The sequence below is a fragment of the Bos indicus x Bos taurus genome, chromosome 22, assembly GCF_003369695.1.
Source record: "Bos indicus x Bos taurus breed Angus x Brahman F1 hybrid chromosome 22, Bos_hybrid_MaternalHap_v2.0, whole genome shotgun sequence".
NCBI lineage: Eukaryota > Metazoa > Chordata > Mammalia > Artiodactyla > Bovidae > Bos > Bos indicus x Bos taurus.
In genome coordinates this window covers 55,465,484-55,488,318 of record NC_040097.1, presented here as the reverse complement: position 1 = coordinate 55,488,318, position 22,835 = coordinate 55,465,484, and the positions used below count along the sequence as shown (strand labels likewise).

Sequence of the window (22,835 nt, the reverse complement as noted above, 5' to 3'; positions counted from 1 at the left end):
GAGAGGTTTTCCAAATCAGAGATCACAAACGCTGATGCTTCTGGTGACCAAGCAGGTAAGACAATAATTTTAAAAAAATAATTAAAACACAGCATGTGGCATTTGCCAGGCACTGTCCTGGGTGTTTTACAAATATCAGTTCACTGAATCCTCCTAACAGTTATCTGAGTTCGGCATTGCTATCTTCAGGACCCTGGGATGGAACAGTACAGACAGTTTCAGCAGCTTGCCCCGGTCATGAAGCTTGTCAAGGGTGGCCCTCGCTTTCCCTGGCTCTTGGCCTCTCTGAACCACAATGAAACAGGCTTGACAAAACCTAGGGGGTGTGGGGGGCACCACTGTGTTCCGTGCCTTGTCACCATGTGGGACTGAGAGCGCGCTCATCTTCTCAAAGAAGCCAGGAATCTAGACTGTTTACAATTTCCCTCTTTAAAACTGTTTGGAATATTTGAATGCTCGATTTTTAAAACACTATCGAGGTTAACCCTATAGAGCTCAGGCTCAGCAAATCACAACTAGAGCCACACTTGGACGTGGCCTGCCCTCCACCCACTGGTCTCAGCAGCAGAGCCCTCTCGGGTGACAAGCGCCCAGCACGCACACCTCAAGACCTTCTCTAGTGTCACTGCAAGTGGTTCAAAAGCTTTGTCCCTATGTTAGAAAAAGGCGAACAACCAGGGAGCTGCCACATTCGCCTCTGCCTGTCTGTCCTTCTGTCAGCCCCACGTTCTCACAGGCCATATTTCGGGTCCTTGAAGTTACTGGGATCTCTCCCACACCCAGAGATTGGACCTGGGGCTCCCTCTGCCTGAAATCAGTCATCTCTCCTTTCCTCACTGGGTCTTAGCTGCATGTCACTTCCTCCAGGAAACCTCTGCCAGCAGCCCTCATGACCATACTAGGGAATGCACCTGAGTGCTTCTGGAGCATCGTATACCTCCCCTTACCAAGACGTAGGTGCACCTGTATTTTATCTGCTCTGCCGCCTGGATGTATCTCTCCCCAGGCTAGGATGCTGCAGAGCAGAGGGGAGAGCTGCTTTGTTCCCAACATCTACAATAGAGGGTGCTGAGAAAATGGTTATGACATGAAAGAAGGGATCCATATATGAGAGAACATGTACAGATCTTACAAACGTACTTTCAGTGAGCCTATCAGAGACCCACGGACACACAGACACAGCAAGTACCTAGATAAAGCAAGAGCGCGGTTAACTCTTTCCTCAAGGCCTAGCGTGCCCAGGGCCTTCCAGGCCAGCCAGAACTTGAATGCATCTGGTCTCCTGCTGCATTGGATGGATTTGTCGCCTGTGTCATAGCTGACATCATAAAATTTATCCTGCTGGAAGAGGTAAGACGCGTTGGCCGAGTAGCATCTCTTAAGAAGGTCCTTTTGGGGGAAAAAATAGACAGAAAGACAACTTGTAATATTGTCCATTTTTCAAATACATTTGATTTCAAAAAAACACACCCCACCAATGAAACCTCATATAATATTCTACTGCTTTGTGCCAAAGGCATTTGGTCTGGCTCTGTGACTGACCTGTGTCTGGAACACTTGGTGTGTATTAACTTTGAGACACAGACAACTCCTTGTATTTTCAAAAAAACCCAAAATCCTCACAGTTGAGAATGCTAAGTCCATCCTCACACTTGTATGGGTGAGTATTAAGAAACTTTAAACGACCATGTCATCATCTGTATGACATCAACATGGGCCAATTACTCCAGATGGGGGAAAAAAAAATCTATTTGTAACTCACTCAAGGTTCCACATTAGAAAAATACCCAACATACCATATATACTTTATACAATTTCACAGGCGAAAAAACTAGGCCTTGGGGACTTTGCTGGTGGTCTAGTGGCTAGGACTCCAGACTCCCAACGCAGGGGGCCTGGGTCTGATCCCTGGTCAGGGAACTAGATCCCACATACTGCAACTAAGAATTCCATGTCACAAGTAAGATCGAGGATCCCATGTGCCGCAACTGAGAGCCAGTGCAGCCAAAGAAATATAAATTAAACAAACAAGAAAAAACCTAGGCTTTAAAATCCCTTTTTTCAATTCATATCCATAATGAAAAAGCCAGAATCGACAGTTAATCCAGAGATTAAAAAAAAAAAAAAAAAAAATCTGAGGAAAGAGCAATGGAAGAGTAAAAAAAAGAACTGACTAAATAGCACCTACAGTTCCATAGGGTTTGGGGTTTGGTCTCACACTGGTTTTATCTGTAATCAAATTCAATTTACATTTATTGACTGGTTACTTCTCTCTACAATTTACCCTGAGTGACAATTTACCCTGCTTATTTCCATTCTACAGTCTTTACTTTGACTTCAAATTATTAGCATTTAAGCCCTGTTTCCTTCAAGTCATGTGGGATCTAAAACCCCAGGATTCCTAAGCCACCCCTCAGCCCCCACAATTCCCTGAGCATCTTCACTCCCAAGGAACACCTATTAGAACCTCTGCTTCCCCAGCATGGCCTTTCCTGGTGGCTCAGACGGTAAAGCGTCTGCCTACAAAGCAGGAAACCAGGGTTCGATCCTGGGTTGGGGGAAGGAAATGGCAACCCACTCCAGTATTCTTGCCTGGAAAATCCCATGGACGGAGGAGCTTGGTTGGCTACTGTCCATGGGGTCGCGAAGTGTCGGACGCGACTGACCAACTTCACTACCACTATCACTATTCCCCAGCATAACAGACTATTCAGTGTCCCTCAACCACGAGATCATGCCCTATGTCTTCATTTACACTGTTTGCTTGACCTTGTCTCTGCTTTAATATATTTGGCACATTCGGAAGAATATACCCAGCATATTTATAAGCTGTAAAGTTTACTAACATCGAATGTGGCTTCCCTCTTTGGGTTCCATCTCAGGTTCTGCTTCCCTCCAGCGTTTTTTACCTGCCCCTCCTGCTAGACCCCTTTCCTCCTCCCACCCTTGACTGCATTTGCTGGCTTTGGTTCTGAGTCACCCCTCCTCGGTGAGCAGCCCTCTATATTCTCTCCTTGAGAACCAAGCAGCTTCTCGACAGCAGGAATCATTTCCTGTCCATGTCCACACCCACAGGCTTAACACGGTATCGAGCACAAGACCCTCACTAAGCTGTTAGCTGAGGACACGGCTCCCCACATTCTGTCCCTCTCCCCCATCATCCTGACATATCATATGAACAGAATAAACACAGGCACAGGAACATCTTCCAGACTTTAACAATGCAGAACCACCAGCGCTGACAGGAAGCCCTGGAGAAACTCCCCAGAGTCACAGAGGTCCTAGAAAAAATGATCCCTCCTAAAGAGGGAATATGCATTTTATATGTTTTTAGAGACTATGTATTCATGCATTTAACAAACATTTAGAAACTTACTCATGATGAGTCGGGCATTGCACTTTACAGTGTGCATACCAATGTTTTCTAATAGTAAGGATTTGCAGTTTAGTGGGAGACTGATGTATAATTCAATGATTATTTTCAATATTTACTTCTAAGAATAAGCTTTCTTTTGTACACATTGTTATATTTAAAATAAAATGTTTTTCCATGAGAGAATGTATTTATTCCATGTACCCATTTGACTGATCAACAAGTATATAAAGAATAAAAAGAAAATTTCAAGGTATCATATTCCAAACGAAAGCACACATTTGCCGTTTCAATAACAATATTCGCCTGTGTGGACACTAATTTGGGTATTATTTGCACCAGAAAGTATGATTCAATACTATGCAAAAAAATGTATACTGACTATAGTCAAGAACTCCCAAGTCCCACTCATCCACTATCCAAAAGTAAACTGATTTTAAAATAACAAAGGAATGCTCATAAGCCTTCAGCCTGGCTCAAATGGGTAATATTGGTAGACATAGAAGAAGAGGAGATTGCTCCAAAGTGATCATTAAGGTAGAAAAAGTGTGTATTCTTTAATCTTTAGCTTAATTCTATCATCAATCTCTCAACTCTGATCATAGCTGCCACCGCCACATCTCCCTACTCTCAAAGGTCAGGAAATTTGGGTATTGTTTCCATAGCAACTACAGCCTGACCATATATTATGACATTAAAAGGCCACTGCAGCTTAAGGACAAAGCACACACACGTGCACGCGCGCGCGCGCACACACACACACACACACACATACACACTTGTACTTGCATCATGAGTACAAATTTACTTTCATCGACCATGAAAGATGCAAAAAAATCCCCAAATCACGTGAACACTGGACACATCCCGGGCAAGTTTCAGTGCCTGCTGCCAGTGATTGAAAGGGAGAGGAACCCATCCATCCTGGGAAGACGAATGGCATCACTGTCGGCAAATGGAGGAGTGGAGAGCCGAGAAAGTATGTCGTAAGATGAGCGATTACCCTGCAGTCATGACACCGCTGATCTCGCTGCACTGAAAAATCCTCCTGCCTTGGGAAGGTTTCAAGAACAACTAGAGGCTTGGGACTTCCTTTATTGAAAATAAATGAGAATTCTCCCCTCAAAGTCCCTGCTTTGCATTTTGGTTTCTGTCCTTGTACTAAAATGGATGAGATGTCTCCAGTTTTAAGACAGACATCAACCAAGACGATGTTCAGATCTCCAGAGAAAAACAGCACTTTAGAGTAAGTGTGGTAAAAGTTAACGTTTTTGAAAATAATTAGTCACTGTTGTGCTATTAAAGAGAAGGACTGTGTTTGTCTTGCTCATCTTTATATTCTTAGCCCTGGCAAGACAATAAATACTCATTATCTAAATTTCAAACACAAATATTCAATGAGAATGCCAATTGTTCCATATTGTGATAGCATCTCAAACAGTTCTCAGGAATTAGGAGACCATGGGTTAGGACACATACCGTGACAAGTGAAAGAAATGAAATCAGCAGCTTAAGCAGAAAGGAGAATGTTTATAGGCATGTATGTTTTAAAATCCAGTCATATATCATATATCAGGCACAGCTGGATCCAGGACTAAACCAGGAATCTATCTGTTCTCTCTATTTTCTCACGTGTTGGCCTCACTCCTAAAGCAGAACATGGGGAGGAAGCCTCGGAATGGGGGCTCGCAGTAGGACCTGTGAGCCCAGAGGGAGGCTCTGTGTGGAGAGCCAGGAGATCAGAGAGGAGGCAGCCTTGGCTGGTGATGCTACCCCTGCAGAGAGAGACCAGTGACCTTCCAGCCTCAAGCTCTGTGTGAAGCCAGTGGGCCAGCGAGCGTGGGACATCGTTCCCAGCAGCCAGGCACCATTCGGGGCAAAGCAGAGGAAAACCGGAGGACGAATGACACAGTAAAGGGAGTGGACAAATGACAAGCCCACTACCAGAGGCCAGAAACCACAACTCTCCTTTCCACGAGCGCGTGACGGGCCTCAGTGGAGCTAACGTTTGCGGAGTCCTCATCGTGTGCCAGGTACTGTGTGTGGGTGATCTCGTAAATCTCATAACAGCTTGAAGAGGTTATTCCATTACGTTTTCAATGCCACTGCAGGTGTGTGAAAGCTGCCACCTGGCAAGGTTCAGCTAACGACATAAGATCATGTAGCTACTGAGTGGTACAGCTGGCTTTCAAACTGAGGCTGCTAGGATTCAGGATGCGAACTCTCTAACCCGTGACACGCTCCTCTCTCTACACTGGAGCTTAAATACACGTGGAGGAGAAAGAAAAGAAAGAAAGTGAAGTTATTTATTTGTGTCCGACTCTTTGCGAGCCCATGGACAGCAGCCCACCAGGCTCCTCCATCCTTGGGATTTTCCAGGCAAGAGTGCTGGAGTGGGGTGCCATTTCCTTCTCCAGGGGATCTTCCCCATCCAGAGATCAAACCTGGGTCTCCCGGATTGTAGGCAGTCGCTTCACCATCTGAGCCACAAGGGAAGTTATGTGGAGGAGAGGGCCCCATAAACATTCATGAAGAGCTTTTTGTTTGTTTGTTTTAACTGGAGTATAGTTGCTTACAGGCTTGTGTTAGTTTTTGCTGCACAGCAGAGTGAATCAGCTGTGTGTATACGTGTATCCTCTCGTCTTTGGATGTCCTTCCCATTTTGGTCACCACAGAGCACTAAGTAGAGGGATAGGGAAGCTGGTGGGGTGAATTGGGAGACTGGGACAGACATATGTACACCATTGACACCATGTATAAAATAGACAGCCAATGAGAGCCCACTGTACAGCTCAGGGAACTCATGAAGAATTCCCGAACACGACAGTAGGGAACACACTGCACTAGAGGTCAAAGCCATTCACATCCTGTTTCCGACTCTTGCCTTGTTCCTGTGTATGTGACTTCTGGTCAGTAAGACCAGTCTCTAAAGCACTTGGAGATTCTTCTAAATAAGTGTGACTGGCCATACTTAATCTATCACATGGTCATACTTAATCACTGAAAATACATCCTGAGTCATGAGTCTACATCCTGAGTGATATTTTCATTGTCAAAGTTAGCTGAGCTCTCTTTGATTTCCACAGGCCAGACAAGATTCTGCAAGCTCCTTTCCAGGAGCAGTGACTACCCAGAACTACTTGAAGTCTCCACTTCCAGCAAACATGTTTTTCAACTTAATCAAATCTCCTAAAAATTCTTCCCATATGGCTTCTCACATAGTCTGTCCCATATCACCCTTATTTACATACAAGAAATTGCCTAAATGCTTTAGGAAATGAGTCTATTAATCACCTCCGTACTAATTAATTCATTCCATATTGAGGTATTGAGAACTTTTATACAACAAGCACTATGATGCTGGGAGCCTAGAGACATAACCCCATGGAGGGACTAAGCATCTAGGCTCAAACTTGGTGATTGAATGTGCAAAACTAAATTTAGACTGTGAGTAACAGGAAGGCTTAGTTGTGGTCTAGAATACAAAACTGAATTTTTAAAATGATCATAGCTTCTGATGTTTCTTTCTGTATTTATTGAGGAAACATTTTGAGAGCTGGACTATCTGCCAAAAGCTGTGCTAGGCACTGCGGCTGGAACGGAAAATGAGAACATCACTATACTTAAGAAGTTGAAGGTGGAGACGGGATGAGAAAAATAGGCAGTTACAGTACAGAGCAAGATTAGGGGGAAAAACAAGGTCTAACGAGCAAGAAGGAAGCTCATCGTTCACCAACTTAGAGGCATTATATGGGGATCTTCAGAAGCAGAAATGTGTCACCTAAGAGCTGAAGGATGAGGAACAAGTGAGTAAGAGAAGGAATTAATTCAGTAAGAGCAGGACTAATTAATGAGGTCACACAGAGAGAGGAAGAAAGAGAAGCCAAGACACTGAGGATCTCAAACGCCACGGGGAAAGTGACTGGCTGTGGAGTTCTCGGCAGCTCCTAGAGCTGTTACCGTTATTACTGATCTGATAGAATAATGTGAGAATCAGCACATGAAGATCCCACTTTGGGTTTTGTACCTTGGTGTCAGAGCTCAGAGCGAGTCACTTAAGCAGTTTGGGCTTCATTTTCCTCCTTGGTTTGGGCTTCCCTGATAGCTCAGTTGGTAAAGAATCCACTTGCAATGCAGGAAACCCCAGTTCTATCCCTGGGTCAGGAAGATCCACTGGAGAAGGCATAGGCTACCCACTCCAGTATTCCTGGGCTTCCCTGGTAGTTCAGCTGGTAAAGAATCCACCCACAATGCAGGAGACCTGGGTTCAATCCCTGGGTTGGGAAGATCCCCCAGAGAAGGGAAAGGCTACCCACTCCAGTATTCTGGCCTAGAGAATTCCATGGACTGTATAGTCCATGGGGTCACAAAGAGTTGAGCACAAGTAAGTGACTTTCACTTTCCTCCTTGATTAATGGAGAGAATGATTCTCACTCTCCCCTCCGTCCGGAACATGATGAAAGTCTAGGGAAACGGTGTTACTGGGAACACTCAGTCTGTGGCCAGCACCCTCCCTGCTGCTCCCTTTCGCATGCATATCCTCGTATCCTCGACCCTAAGCAGACATTCCCACCATTCTTTGATTTATGCTCTCCCCAGGCAAGATGCTGAAAAGGATGATGCCAGCTCTAGACTAACTCACTGTTTATGAAATGAGCCTGTTACACCTCCCAGCCACTCACCCTTTGTAACAGGATGTGTCTGCCAGTAACTCTATAGGAGTAGACTAAGTTGATAGAATACAGTAAAGCTATTATAAGACATCTTAGAGCAATAGGAAGACTTATCCATGGTCTTCATTCTCCAAGCAGAAGTAAGCCTGACCTTGCTTAACTATCATGATGATGGCTGTCTTAGATGATGTGGGTCTTTACAGTCCCAGTGTAGTTAGAATGGAAGCCACAACAAGTACAGTCCAGGGAGAGAGTGGGCACGGGCATGCACCAGGGGGACTGAGGGCCAGGAGCCATCACCTTATTAGGGGAAGCACACTGAAACCGCCCACCCTGGCCAGGCACCGTAGTAACCATTTGCATGAGTTGTTTTATGACGGAGGTCCTGGTAAGGGAACCTATAAGCCTCCACCAACTGGAAGAGCTCGCAAAAGGTCAAAATGAAACACCACATGTCCAACCACCTCCTAGAATCCTTCTCTCTGGCATTCATCTTGGCTGAGCAAGGCGTGCACCACCAGGAAAGACTCTTGAGTCAGAATGACTGGCTAAAGACAACCCGGAAATTAATGCCATCACCATAAAACTGGAGACTGCGAGCCATGAGACAGAGCAGTTCTCCTGGGTTCCCTTATCCTCCTGTTCTCCACCCTGGTGCCCTTTCCCAATAAAATCTCTTGCTTTGTCAGCACATGTGTCTCCTCGGACAATTCATTTCCGAGTGTTAGACAAGAGCCCAGTTTTGGGCCCTGGAAGGGGTCCTCCTTCCTGCAACAACCTGGCCAAGTGGAGCTGGTCTGGGGGTCTTTGGTTTCCTTAGGCAGAGGGGGGACAATGGATGTGCTGATTGACTGCTGAGGGGTAGGCTGGGGAGGAGGGAAGAGAGCAAGCCAATGACAACAATATCAGTGTAATTTTTCATGAAAGGAAGTAGATCAAACTGAATCATGGACAAGGTGGCTGTATTAGGCAGAGCCATGAAGAGTCTGGAAAGAAAATAAAGGAGAAGAAAGAGAAAAGAAAGAAGGAAGGGTAAGAAAATGCTCAAAGTTTATCTCTTTGGGGATTTCTTAAGTCTTTCCTTCTTTTGTTCTCCTTTCTTTTCTTTCTGACTTTCAGATGCAAATGGAACATTTTACAAACCCTTAGAAGGGAGAAGGAGAGGGTGGGATGATTTGGGAGAATGGCATTGAAATACGTATAATATCATATATGAAACGAGTCGCCAGTCCAGGTTCGATGCACGATACTGGATGCTTGGGGCTGGTGCACTGGGACGACCCAGAGGGATGGTATGGGGAGGGAGGAGGGAGGAGGGTTCAGGATGGGGAACACATGTATACCTGTGGCGGATTCATTTCGATATTTGGCAAAACCAATACAATATTGTAAAGTTTAAAAATAAAATAAAATTTTAAAAAAAAAAAAGAAAGAAAGGAGAGTCGGTTATCAGAACCACTTGGAGCAACAAAAACCTGTGCCTTCAGTCTTCCCTATACTCCTGTCTCTGTCCGTGAAACTTCCACCCGATTTCCTAGCCCCATGCAGTCACTGATGATGGTGGCTTGTGTGCTTCATACGCTGCTCAGCTGTGTTGTAAGATCCGCCAACTTACTGGCAATCTGCTTCAAACGGTAACCAGCCAGGCCTCCACTTCCGGGACCTGCACTCACCGTATGTCTCTGTCATGCCCCGCACACAGATGTGTCCATCTGTCTGACAGACACCTCAGAGCAGGTGTCCTCTCATTCCTGAATTCTTTACACAGACACTCTTCATTTTCCATTAATCCCTCTTTTGGGGATTTATTTAATTCATTTTCTTCCTGCTGTAGTTTTTCTAATTATCAGTTACAGTAGAAAATTATTAAGTCATCTCATGTCACCTCCTTGGAGAAGGAAATGGCAACCCACTCCAGTGTTCTTGCCTGGAGAATCCCAGGGATGGAGGAGCCTGATGGGCTGCCGTCTACGGGGTTGCACAGAGTCGGACGTGACTGAAGCGATGCAGCAGCAGCAGCAGCATTGCACCTCCAAGTTGAGAAAATCTGTTTTTAATGAATGGCCACAGTTTCTCCCTCAACTTATCACCACATCTGCATTCTCATCTGCCTTCTCCTCTGCCATCTGCACAGCTGGGTCAGTCACTGACCGCTTCAGTTTCTGCGGAAGGCTTCCATCCTCTTATAAGAGGCTTCAGCGACCAGCGAGGAGCTGTTTTCTGACAGGTTGATTCTGTGTGCTATTCCATTCCCTCTGAGCATGTCCCTTGCTCTGGTGTCACCTACACATCAGCCTCTGCCCACATCTTCAGTCAATTCTCCAGTTTTTCCTCCTCCCCTCCCCCTCATCACCTGTATATTCTAGATGTTAGGGTTAGAAGTGTGCTCATATTTACGGGGTTTGTGCTTCAGATTCTGAAGAGCTGGGGGATGGATACCTGGCTCTCTGTTGCCATGTGGTGCTTTCCTGCCATTTCCTCATCTCCTTTCGTAAAGTTCACATCAGCCTCTGTTGTCTCAAAATACAGCTGCACTGTTACCCCTCTTTGCAGACCTGCTTGATGGACAGCCTGATTCAAGCTGTTTCCAGAAAGTTTCTGGGTACTGTGAGACGGGCTTTTTCATAAAAATGTAATATCCTCTCCTTTTACATTCAGTTCATGCATATAACACATTTAACCACACAGTGCTCTGTGAAGGAATTGATATATTCCTTGAGGAAACATCATTTCATCCATGAGGATCCAACTTCCATGATACATACTTGCTCTGTCTTCCTCTTTGGGGCAGAGATTATTTTTTTTCCCCACAATTCCTAAGCTGCTTTTGAACAGTTGAGTTCCAACTCTCCTTCCTTTAATGCATTTGACATAGTTTTCAAAATTATCACTTTTCCACTGTACTTCTCGAAGTTATGAAACAGATCCTACAACTCTGTGCCCCAGTTCAAGGTGGAAGGGGAAGAAAGCACACACCACCCCCATATTTTCTTCTGAAATGTAAATCGTCCTTAAATACCCGTGAACTAAGGGTTAGACTCAGCAGATTCTGAAATGAGGAGGCTGAGCTAAAAGACATTTTTAAGAAATGCAAACTTAATACTTTAAAGTAGTGGTGGTGCCTATGGGGAGCGGAAAGTCAGGCTCAGTGTCTCAAAGAACCTGTGACGGCTTCTATAAACAGACAAGAACATTTGATAGTGTGGAGTTCACTTGGCAATACCTCTGCATGCCCCACACACATTTAAAAATAGTTCAACAGGGCCTCTCTCTTAGGACAGATGGAAACTTTGTGATCTTCCCCGGGCAGCTATCAACATACCTTCTCTTAAAGATAATCTAAAACACTGTTTTTCAAACTCTGATTATAACCCACAGTTAAGAAATTCATTTTAAATAGTGATAGCATCCACTCTAAACGACAAGAAACGGAAACAAAAGTGTTCTGATAGAGTGGCCATCACTTCTACATGAAATGCATACTGATATTTTCTATTTCCTTTTATTGCCACTGTTCATTAAAAAGGAAAATAAAACCCTGACATGACTTACAATTGACCATATAACTCAAGATTAATTAGTATGGTGGTTCTTAATCCAAGTTAACATTAGAATTATCTGATGAGATTTTTTTTAAAAAATAGCAATTCAGGGTCCTCTACTCCAGACCAAAAAATCAGAATCTTTGATGTGGGATAATTTTTTTTTTAAGTTCCCCAGGTAACCCCACTGTGCAGCCAGGACTGCAAACCACTGCTCTGAGGGATCTTGACCTTCTGTTGAAAAATTCTGATCTAGAAGTTTCAGTAGGCGTTACATTTATGTTGAATCCAGGAAACTTTCAAGTGCTGAGTTTTCACCAGAGCACATAAACCAGGGTGATTATCTGCCTTATTTTTGTGCTGTGAAGGCCAATCATCAAAGTTTTATTTGTGTGTGAGTACAAGTGAAGAGTGATTTTCATCCATGAACCTAAATAAAGAACATTATGGGCTCAATATGAATAATGCTGGAGTCTTTGCTGGTGGGGAAAATGCTCTGAGCTATGAAAAATATGACCAAGGATTTGGCGTGGATGTGAAGTGCAAAGTAAATAAATAAATAAATAACCTTAATCTATTACCAGAGATCAAACTGGCAACATCAACTGGATCATAGAAAAAGCAACAGAGTTCCAGAAAAACATCTAATTCTGCTTTATTGACTATGCCAAAGCCTTTGACTGTGTGGATCACAATAAACTGTGGAAAATTCTTAAAGAGATGGGAATGCCAGACCACCTCACCTGTCTCCTGAGAAATCTGTATGCAGGTCAAGAAGCAATAGTTAGAACTGGACATGGAACAACAGACTGGTTCCAAATCAGGGAAAGGAATACATCAAGGCTATATATTGTCACCCTGCTTATTTAACTTCTATGCAGAGTACATCACGAGAAATGCTGGGCTGGAAGAAGCACAAGCTGGAATCAAGATTGCCAGGAGAAATATCAATAACCTCAGATATGCAGATGACACCACTCTTATGGCAGAAAGCAAAGAAGAACTAAAGAGCCTCTTGATGAAAGTGAAAGAGGAGAGTGAAAAAGTTGGCTTAAAGCTCAACATTCAGAAAACGAAGATCATGGCATCCAGTCCCATCACTTCATGGCAAACAGATAGGGAAACAGTGGAAACAGTGGCTGACTTTATTTTTCTGGGTTCCAAAATCACTGCAGATGGTGATTGCAGCTATGAAATTAAAAGAAACTTGCTCCTTGGAAGAAAAGTTATGACAAACCTAGATAGCATATCAAAAAGCAGAGACATTACTTAGCTGACAAAGGTCCGTCTAGTCAAAGCTATGGTTTTTCCAGTAGTCATGTATGGATATAAGAGTTGGACCATAAAGAATGCTGAGCACCAAAGAATTGATGCTTTTGAGCTGCGGTGTTGGAGAAGACTCTGGAGAGTCCCTTGGACTGCAAGGAGATCCAACCAGTCCATCCTAAAGGAAATCAGTCCTGAATATTCATTTGAAGGACTGATGCTGAAGCTGAAGCTCAAAAACTTTGGCCACCTGATGCGAAGAACTGATTCATTGGAAAAGACCTTGATGTTGGGAAAGCTTGAAGATGGGAGAAGAAGGGGACGACAGAGGATGAGATGGTTGGATGGCATTACTGACTCGATGGACATGAGTTTGAGTAAGCTCCGGGAGTTGGTGATGGACAGGGAAGCCTGGTGTGCTGCAGCCCCTGGGGTCACAAAGAGTCAGACGTGACTGAATGACTGAACTGACTGAACTAATCTATTAGATTTTTTGATTTGCTAGGTGTTTGTGATTGGGACAAAGACTCATTTGTTTTTGGAATCTTAATCGTATCCACATGGATATGAGTAAACCTCATTCATTCAACCCAATGGGAGGAAATGAGAGCTTGCATTAGTTCTATCACCGACTTTCTAGATTCTATCTGATATAACCAACCTTCTTTGTTGCAAAAGGGATTTAAGGAAGCTCACAAAAGTACAGTATGGTGAATTAGAAGAGCAAAGGAGGAAGGGGAGGCAAGATAGCAGGGCAGGTAGGAAAGATGAGGGAGGTGAAGTGGTGGGGTGGGAGGGGAAGGGGGAGAAGCCAATGTGGATGAAACATGATGAAACGTGAAGTGACGTCTGTGCCAAAAGGAGGGTGAAAGGGGACAGGCTATTTGCCAAGCTCTTGGCACACCTGGTCCCACGGACACAGCCAAAGCATCCAGGCAACTAAGTGCTAAGTCTTCACTGTGAACTGTCAGCTGCATCATGCTGCCCCATCACCTCACTCCTCGCGCATCTGTAATTTCAAGATGATGACACTGTGCCGCATCCCACCTCTTGCGGACGGGTATTCATGGCACAGTGTTGAAATGAATGTCTGGAAGAAAACATTTATTAATTCAGAACATATTCCTTTAGTCTAGATGGTTAGTTAATTCTCTCCAAGATGGATAGACAGACAGACATGGAAATGAGGTCTTTCAAACTGGACAAAAAAGACCCTGAAAGAGTGCTGCCTTGGACGGAGGCCAGGAGAGCCATTCCACATCAGAATGCAACAGGGAACAAACCGGACTGTGTCTCCAGCTTATCACGATGCTGCTCACAGGGGCGGGTCCAGCGTCAAGGCTGCCGGCCTGCACTTCTGAGACCTGAGCATCGCTGAGAGGCCTGGCCTCCAAGGCCGAGAGCACAAGTGAGGGATCGATTTTGTGCAGGGAATGCTACCCAGGAGGGCCATTTCTGAAACACTGCTCCCTGCTCGTTTTCGTACAAACCCCATGAAAGGGTTGGTTGATATTACCATAACCACGGGCAATCCTACAGAAACCTAGCCTAAGTAACAGTTTAAAATGAGCCAGGAAGCACTTGGTAAAAATCTCTGAATAGATCCTAGAATTTGGGGAACAAAAGTATATTTTCCCAGACTCATGGTAAAATATAGAGATGTGCTAAAAAGGCAAAGAATGTTCCCACTATCCACATGGACACTTGTCCACGTGGGAGAACCTGTGCCCTCATTGTGGACCAGCAAGGGAACGAGAAATGGCACTCACGGGGTGCCCACCGCATGGCTGGCAGTGCACTGTGCACTTCCGCACCTTCTCTCATTCAAGGTCAAGGTATTTCTTCAAAATGGGAAATGTCTCCACTTAACAGATAAAATAATGAAAGATCAGAGAAGTTAAGCGACTTGTCAAAGTCACATAGTGAAGAACAGAGGGAGAATTTGAACACAAGTCTTGCCAGGCATCAAGGGCCCTACCGTGGATGTACCCCCTGATAAACTGTATTTAATGCCAGAGTTCCCTAGTCAAACTGTGGTCCCGGAGCATGGGGAAGACAACGCCCTCTCCTCTGGAGGTTCTAAATCAGGGATGGGCAAACAATTTCTGTAAATGGCCAGATAGAAATATTTTCAGCTTCATACAATATTTGAGAGGCTTCCCAGGTGGCACTCGTGGTTACGAACCCACATGCCAATATGGGGGACGCAAGAGATGTGGGTTCAGTTCCTGGGTCAGGAAGAGCCCCTGGAGGAGGAAATGGCAACCCACTCCAGTATTCTCACCTGGAGCCTCCATGGACAGAGGGGCCTGCCAGGCTACAGTCCATGGGGTCGCAAAGAGTCGGACACGACTGAGTGACTGAGCGTACATAAGCCATGTACTTGCTGTCACAGCTACTTAGCTCTGGGACGATAGCCTGAGAATAGCCTATGTGACATAAATGACCAGACCACACTGGACTGTTCAGAACATAAATCTGAGAATAACTGGGGTGAAGATGTCACCCTGATTCCTAGCCTGTATCCTCAAGCCCTCAAGCCCCCTCTGTTCAGAACCCTCTAGGAAGGTCCTGTGGGCTGACCAGTCCTGTGCCCAGAACCACAGGAACTTCAAATGAACCACAGCTATATTTTTCTTCTTCCAGTCTCTCAAAATCCATGAACTGGTACAATGATAACGGATAGCATGTCTTTACTTTTTTCTATTTGGGGGGCGGGGTACACTGCAGAGCATGTGGGATCTGAGTTCCCCAACCAGGGATCAAATCCACGTCCTCTACGTTGGAAGCACGGAGTCTTAACCACTGGATCACCCGGGAAGCCTCCAGTATTCCTTTTCTACGATTTCTGCAGCCTGGCACCAAGGAATGACAATTTTTTTGTCCTAAGTAATTACGAGAAATGCCCTGAATGGAAATGACGCCCTGCCTCAAGAATGCCTAAAGCAAGGGTGGCTTTGGGGGACATCCCCAGGTGGGGACAGTTAATCCCCACAGGTTCCCACCACTTCACTGGTAAACTCCATAGCCAATATCAGACTCTACAGTACATTGAAGATTGCCGGCTTCATAAAGTTTACCTCAGCACTCATCGCCAGTGAATCGATCCCCAATCACAACCTTTTTAAATTAAGGAGACACATAAAGAACTTCACTCCCCTGGAGATTTTCCTCTTGGCTTTCAACTGAAGCCTTTAAGTGAAGGGCAGCCTATAGCTCTCACAGTGGGAAAATACAATCTGTTCAAGTGACTAACCTTCTAATCCTTGCTGCTGCTACCTTGCTGGTAGAAAACAATCTTTTTCCTATTATATATAAATTCCTGATTCTCAGTAGCTCAGAAAAAAGCTATGTATTTCATTGCATTTCACTGCATCTCTGGCAAGCTGGATATTGAAATGGCACGAAGATGCTGACAGTCCTTTAAATGAATGCATTGGTATTTCCGTGACTGGTGACTGGGTGTCAAGGGTTTAATCCACACTATGGTGCTGTCTAAAACTGGTAATAAAACAGAGGAATAATACAGCAAGATAAGATCCAAAGGACATATAATAGTGACATGCGCTGCTCCGTGACAAGGGCATAATGAAACATACGTGGGAGAGACTCGCTTTATAAAAAAGAAGCCGTGAACTTCTTTCTGACAACTGCTGTGAGCTAGAAACGGGCAAAATGCAATCCATCTTCCTGTTCCATTTCTGTTTTTGGACCAGGTTTAAAACTCAGCAATCCATTAGTAAGCTGTCACAGCAAGAGATGGAAGATGTTTATAGCTCACAATCCAGGCTCTTTGCCCAGTTGCCAGCGACCCCTTACTCTCCTTCTCTCCCACAGGGACCGTATCACCTTCCCCCAGCCCATCCGCCTGGTCCCAGCTGACTGGACCAGAGGAGGAGAAGACAAGCTATTTGGAACAAATACTGCGAAATCCTAATTTAACTTGTGCTGGTGTCTTGGGTAAAGATGTAAACATCATCCTGTGAAGTGCCAGCTTTTACCTGTCACATCAACCAAAAAACAAAATTGTTACGAATCTCAAAACGATATTACTTTGGATGGGCAAAAATGACACCACTTTTCTTTTGCTGAAAACATTTCTGATTTGGAGCTATGTTTCTTTCTAATGCAAAATATTGAATCAGGTCATTTCCAGAAAAATTCCAAACTCAGATTGAGTGATCTCTTGGACAATATACAGACATAAAATATGGGTGACTGAGATTCTTCCTCTGAGTTTTCTTTCTTTTCCTCTTAGTTTGATATCGTTGGGGTATTCACAGATGCCACTGAGGAGGGTTGCCAGATAAAATACAAAGCCATCTATCGAATTTGAATTATATATGTTTCCTATAAACTCATAAAACTCAAAAATTTTAGTAAAGGTATTATCCATGCAATACTTAGGAAATATTTTTACTAAAATATTATATAGGATTTCCCTGGTAGCCCAGTGGTTAAGAATGTGCCTTGCAATGCAGGGGACATAGGTCCAATCCCTGATGGGGGAACTAAGACCCCAAATGCCGGGAAGCAATGAAGGGTGCGTGCCACGACTGGAGACTCCGTGCGCCACAGTGAAGATCCATGCGCCGCAAACAAGACCCAGTGCAGCCAAACGAGTAAGTAAAATATTATATGTCATTTGTGTGAAATTCACATTTCACCGAGCATCTTATGTTTTCAGTTGCTAAGTCTGGTGGCTGAAGGCAGGGAAGGGACATCTGTTTCCGCAGTGTGGTCGCTGCTGTCGTACTGACGCCTTGCCCCGTCTCTAGCTCCTCCCAGATGGTCCTTTCGGTTTGCGTCTGAAGACCTCACATGGCCTCTGGCTGTCAGCTCACAGGAGTCGGGCTTTCTGCTTCTTGTCCTATTTCCAGGCTCCCTGGTGTCCCTGGTCCATTCTCAGTCCCTTTCGATTGATCTTCTGACCAGCCTTTCTGAAGCCTACAGGAGAACTCAGGGCTATCTCAGACACCTTCACGCCTCGGTATACTCCCTCCTCATCTCTGCTTAATTTCTATTTTTCAGATTGACATGAGAGGCAGGGAAGGAGGGAGCCGTCCCAACTCTCAGAGCCTCACCCAGAACCTGAGTCAAGAGAGGAAAGAATCCACAGATGCTACTTATGGGGAAGTTCTGTTTTTTTCTGGAACACCCCTGGCTTTGCTTATCCATATTTAATGCTTGGTTCCCCTTCAAACACTCTTCCGTCATCCCTTCCCAAACCTGAGGACAGTTTGCTCCTTGGGAAAGAAAATGCAAACTAAAAGTGGATTCTGGATAAGATACTCTTCCAACTTTTGAGTTTAAAAGGTAAAAATTCATCACTCTTGATCTCTGCTTTCATTTTGATTATCCAACTACAACAAAACAAACCAGAATTTCATAACATGTCTTTAGCACTTGAGAAGTTAAAATTACTTTTATAAATCACCCTTGGCTCGAAGAGTAAATCAACGGTATTATTAAAGATTAATTGGAAAATAACTTAAATGAGAATACTCCAAAACAAAACGAGCTGAGCCAAAACTGTCCTCAACTGTAAAATAACATTTTTTTTACAGAACAAAAACATAAGGAAGCAGGAGTAAATGAATAAAGATGTGAACTGAAAAAAATCAATGCAAGAAGTGATTCTTATGGAGAAAAGATAAGTTAAGCAAATAAGGTCAGAAAAGGATTTTAAAAATTAAGACTTCAGGCAAGGATATAAGGTGGAAATTAGATGAAAATGATGAGATGATATTGATTCTATACAACCTCAATAAACTTTATTAAATATTTGAGAAAATGTTCTTGAAATTGATCAAGCAGAGCAGAAAGTTCTTAATAGCTGAATAAATGTGACAATATAAAAAAAGAATTATCTCCCCTAAATTTCTGAACAAGAGTTTTATTACTCACTTTTCTGACCATTTCTTAAAACTGACGATCTCTATGCTCTTGTAACTATTCTAAAACAAATACAACAGTTGAAAGGTGACAGTCAAAATATAATCCAACCAAGATATCAGGTGCGCACACACACACACACACACACACACACACACAGAGGAGACTAATCATATGTATGACGTGAAAGTGAAAGTATTAGTCGCTCAGTCATGTCAGACTCTTTCTGACCTCATGGACTGTAGCCTCTGTCCATGGAATTCTCCAGGCAAGAATACTGGAGTGGATAGCCATTCCCTTCTCCAGGGATCAAACCCAGGTGTCCTGCATTGCAGGCAGATTCTTTACTGTCTGAGCCATTAGGGAAACCCAATTGTATATCCATGGGCCAAAATCTAAGTATACAAACCCATTAACATATTAAAGCAATTTACTGCAACAAAGTGAGGTTAATTAGTAATGTAGAAAATCAATGAACACACACCTAACTTTGTTCACGATTAAAAGGACAGAACTAGCTTTTGCTATTAGTCACTCAGTCATGTCAGACTCTTTGCAACCCTATTGGCTATAGCCCACCAGGCTCCTCTGTCCATGGGATTTTCCAGGCAAGAATACTGGAGTGGGTAGCATTTCCTTCTCCAGGGGATCTTCCCAACCCAGGGATTGAACCCAGGTCTCCTGAATTGCAAGCGAATTCTTTACCACCTGCAATGCAGGAGATTCTTTAGAGCCACCAGGGAAGACCTAGAACTACCTTATCAGATATTAAAAAGGGATATAGTAAAAGTCAGTGACTTTCCCATCCCTAAGTCACTTCTTAAGAGGATTTATAAAGAATATATATTTTAAGGCAATGTTAATAAAATCACAAAGAAGGAAAAAATGGCTTATATTTAGTATTACTACTGAATGTATTTTTGAAGATTCTATCATAATTGCAACTTATATCAAGCAAACAAAATAAATTAGAATATTAGAAAGCAAGTCATAGTTATTATACTGATATTATATATTCAGAAAATGCAAGGAAACTCTCAGAACTAATATGAAATCTGGTAAGATAATGGTGGTCATCATTTAAAAAATGAGTAAATTTAAATCAAGATTTTATAAGCCCAAGTGCCTCTGTTTTTTGATCATGATGGTGGTAGGAATGGGTAAAGAAAGGAGGTGCAAAATACAGACTATAGATTCTATATTTTTATAGAAGCAAAATATATGACTACATCAATATAGCTAAAATAATATATAAATATTCATCTGGCAATAAAAATTTAAATGATTTAAGTTGGTGGGTTACACATGATTTTTCTATTCCTCATTATGCCTGACCCAATGCTATTTTGATCACTGCTTTAAAAATGGAAAGAAAATACCATTTTAAAAGTTATTTCTGTTGCAATTAAATTTTCTAAACCAGCTTCGTCAGGAGGGTTATACTTTCACTTGCTCTACATTTATAAAACAACTGCTTTTTACTCTGTTACATAAATAAAAGTATTCGATTTTATGTATTTATTTTATATATTTTAATTATTTGCATAAAATCTGTCTCTCTTACTATTCCTTGAGCTCACTTAGGGCGCAGAGCATGTCTGACTTGGCAACACTCAAAGAGGCTACAGCACTTGCAGGCTGTGAGAAGGCAAGTAGAGCAAGCAACGCTTCGTCCCCGCTGGCGGCACTGAAGTGCAGCTGATTATGAAAAGCCAAAGCTGGACATGTATCAACTCTAGTAATAAAAGACTAGATGAACTGGAAATGCTCCTACTGAAAATAACAAAAAGGTTGGAAAAATATAAAAACTGCATCTAATAAAAGTACTGCAGACCTACATCAACAGAAAAAAACTTTTATTTATTTAGGATGTACAGGGGAGGCAGGGGTGGAGCTCAGAGGGGAGCCAGAGGTGCCTGCAGTGCAGGGACATGCTCAGATCAGGAGGGCAGCTGCGACAGGAGCAGAATGGGGAGAGGGGAGAGGAGGGAAAGGGAGAGGGAAGGGGAGGGGAGAAGAGGGAGGGGAAGAGGAGGGGAAGGGAGAAAGAGAAGGGGGGAAGGGAGAGGCAGAGGGAGGGGAGAGGGGAGGGGCAGGGGAGAAGGAAGGGGGGAGGGGGAGGGAAGAAGAAAGGGGAGGGGGGAAGGGGAAGGGGAGAAGAGAGGGTGGAGGGAGAGAGGAGGGAAGGAGGGGAGAGGAAGGGGGAGGGGAGAAGAAAGAGGAGGGGGAGGGGAGAGGGGAGAAGGGAAGGTGGAGGGGAGAGGAAAGGGGAGGGGGAGGGGACAAGGGAGGGTGGAGGGAGAGAGGAGGGAAGGAGGGGAGAGGAAGGGGGAGGGGAGAGGAAAGAGGAGGGGGAAGGGGGAGGAAGGAAAAGGGGAGAGAGGAGGGAAGGGGAAGGGGAAGGGGGAAGGGAAGGAAAGAGGGAAGAGAGAGGGGAAGGTGGAGGGAGAGACGAGGGAAGGAGGAGAGGGGAGGGGAGGAGAGAGGGAAAGGGGAAGGGAGAAAGAAAGGGGGAGGGGGAAGGGGGAGGGAAGAGGAGAGGAGAGGAGAGAAAGGAAGGGGGGAAGAGGGTCGGGGGGAGAAGGTAGAGAAGGAAGAGAGGGAAGGGAGGCGGAGGGGAGAGGGAAGAGAAAGGGGAGAAGGGAGGGTGGGGGGAAGAGGAGGGGAGAGGAGGAAGGGAGAAGAAGGAGAAAGGGAAGGAGAGAAGGGGAGAAGGGAGGGTGGGGGAGAGGGGAGAAGGGAGGGTAGGGGAGAGGGGAGGGCAGGAGGGAAGGGGAGAAGGGGCAGGGTGGGGAGAAGGTAGAGAGGGAAGGGAGGGAGAGGGGCAAGGGAAGGGAGAGTGTGGCCACCACCACGTGTGGGGACCCATGGTATCACCATCACTTCTCCTCCCAGCATCCAGTTAATGGGCTTCAGGACAGAGAATCAAAGTGGTCAGTATAACAAGGGGACTAAAGCAATTGTTTCTCTTGTTTAAGACCCAAAGTTCTCCACTGGAAAGAGAGGTCAAAGTTATACTCTGAAGATTCAAGAATCTTCAAGCCTTGGTCCTGGACTGCTAATCTCCCTAGATGCCCACAAAAGGAGAATAAAATCCTCTATAAAGGAAGAGAGCTTCACTTCTAGTTTCAAATTATTCCTGAAGGTAGATTTTTAAATAAAATATTCAGTAAACCATCAAGAATATAATAAGGTGCCTCTCTAGAAGAGCCAGGTCTCACAGATTGAAGAAACAATAGGTACACTGCCTGCGGGAATCCAGATACTGGAGTCAGCAGAGGCAGACTGTGAATCTATGATCGGAATGTTCATGAAGATAAGAGCTGATCTTAATATCAACAAGGACCCAGAGATGTCTATATGTGAACAAGATTCAATTAAATACTGTGCAACTGGAAAGACAATAATAAAGTAAGAACTCAAGGGATAGTGTTAACAGTAGATTAGACAAAGTTGAAGAGAGAATTACTGAATTTCAAATAGGCCCTAAAAATCTCCACAATGAAGAAAGCAAGGTAAGATAAAGTTATGAAATTTAGAAAATAGAGTAAGAGAAGCAGCAGTAAGGGAGTATAATATGCATTTAATTGGAGAACCAGCAAAGAAAGAAGAGGAGGTAGGGTCAATAATTAAATGAAGAGTCTTAAAAAACTATGAAACATGTTACTCTACACATTCATTCAAGAGGCCCATTGAAGTCCCAGTGACAAAAACCAAAAAAAATTCATATTAATAACATTATAGATAAATGGCAGAAAATTAAGAAAGTTTGAAAATTTTAAAGAAAGCTAGAGAAAGGAGTCATTTTGCCATTAAAAGAATTAAGTAGTTAACTTTCTAATACACAAAACCAAAAGACCCAAAGGAGGGAAAAAAAAACAATTAGAGTTCTAAAGGAAAATTGCTGACAGAATTCTATTGCCAGAAAAAACGAAATTACCTTTTGATTCATTAAGAAATTCCTAAATATAATCTTTAAGAAAAGAGAAAATTATACCAGATAGCATCTCAGAGACATAGAAGACATGCATAAAAAATGTTCATAGCAAAATTTTGTACAGGCTCCAAATTATTCTAACTCAAATG

General features: G+C 43.8%; 1 protein-coding gene and 1 long non-coding RNA gene across 4 annotated transcripts in view; one reads left to right on the top strand and one right to left on the bottom strand.

The window, feature by feature from the left end:
* Positions 1-22,835, bottom strand: part of GADL1 (glutamate decarboxylase like 1) — a 194,252-nt gene that overhangs the window by 93,282 nt on the left and 78,135 nt on the right. For all 3 annotated transcript variants that reach the window (XM_027523277.1, XM_027523276.1, XM_027523278.1), the window contains exon 12: positions 1,190-1,389. In XM_027523277.1, coding sequence (XP_027379078.1) covers positions 1,190-1,389 — 200 coding nt within the window. The remainder of the gene's footprint in view (positions 1-1,189; positions 1,390-22,835) is intronic.
* Positions 5,200-18,164, top strand: LOC113880746. The gene is made up of 3 exons (XR_003507817.1): positions 5,200-5,406; positions 17,336-17,476; positions 17,886-18,164. It is a non-coding gene; the product is annotated as an uncharacterized LOC113880746 (long non-coding RNA).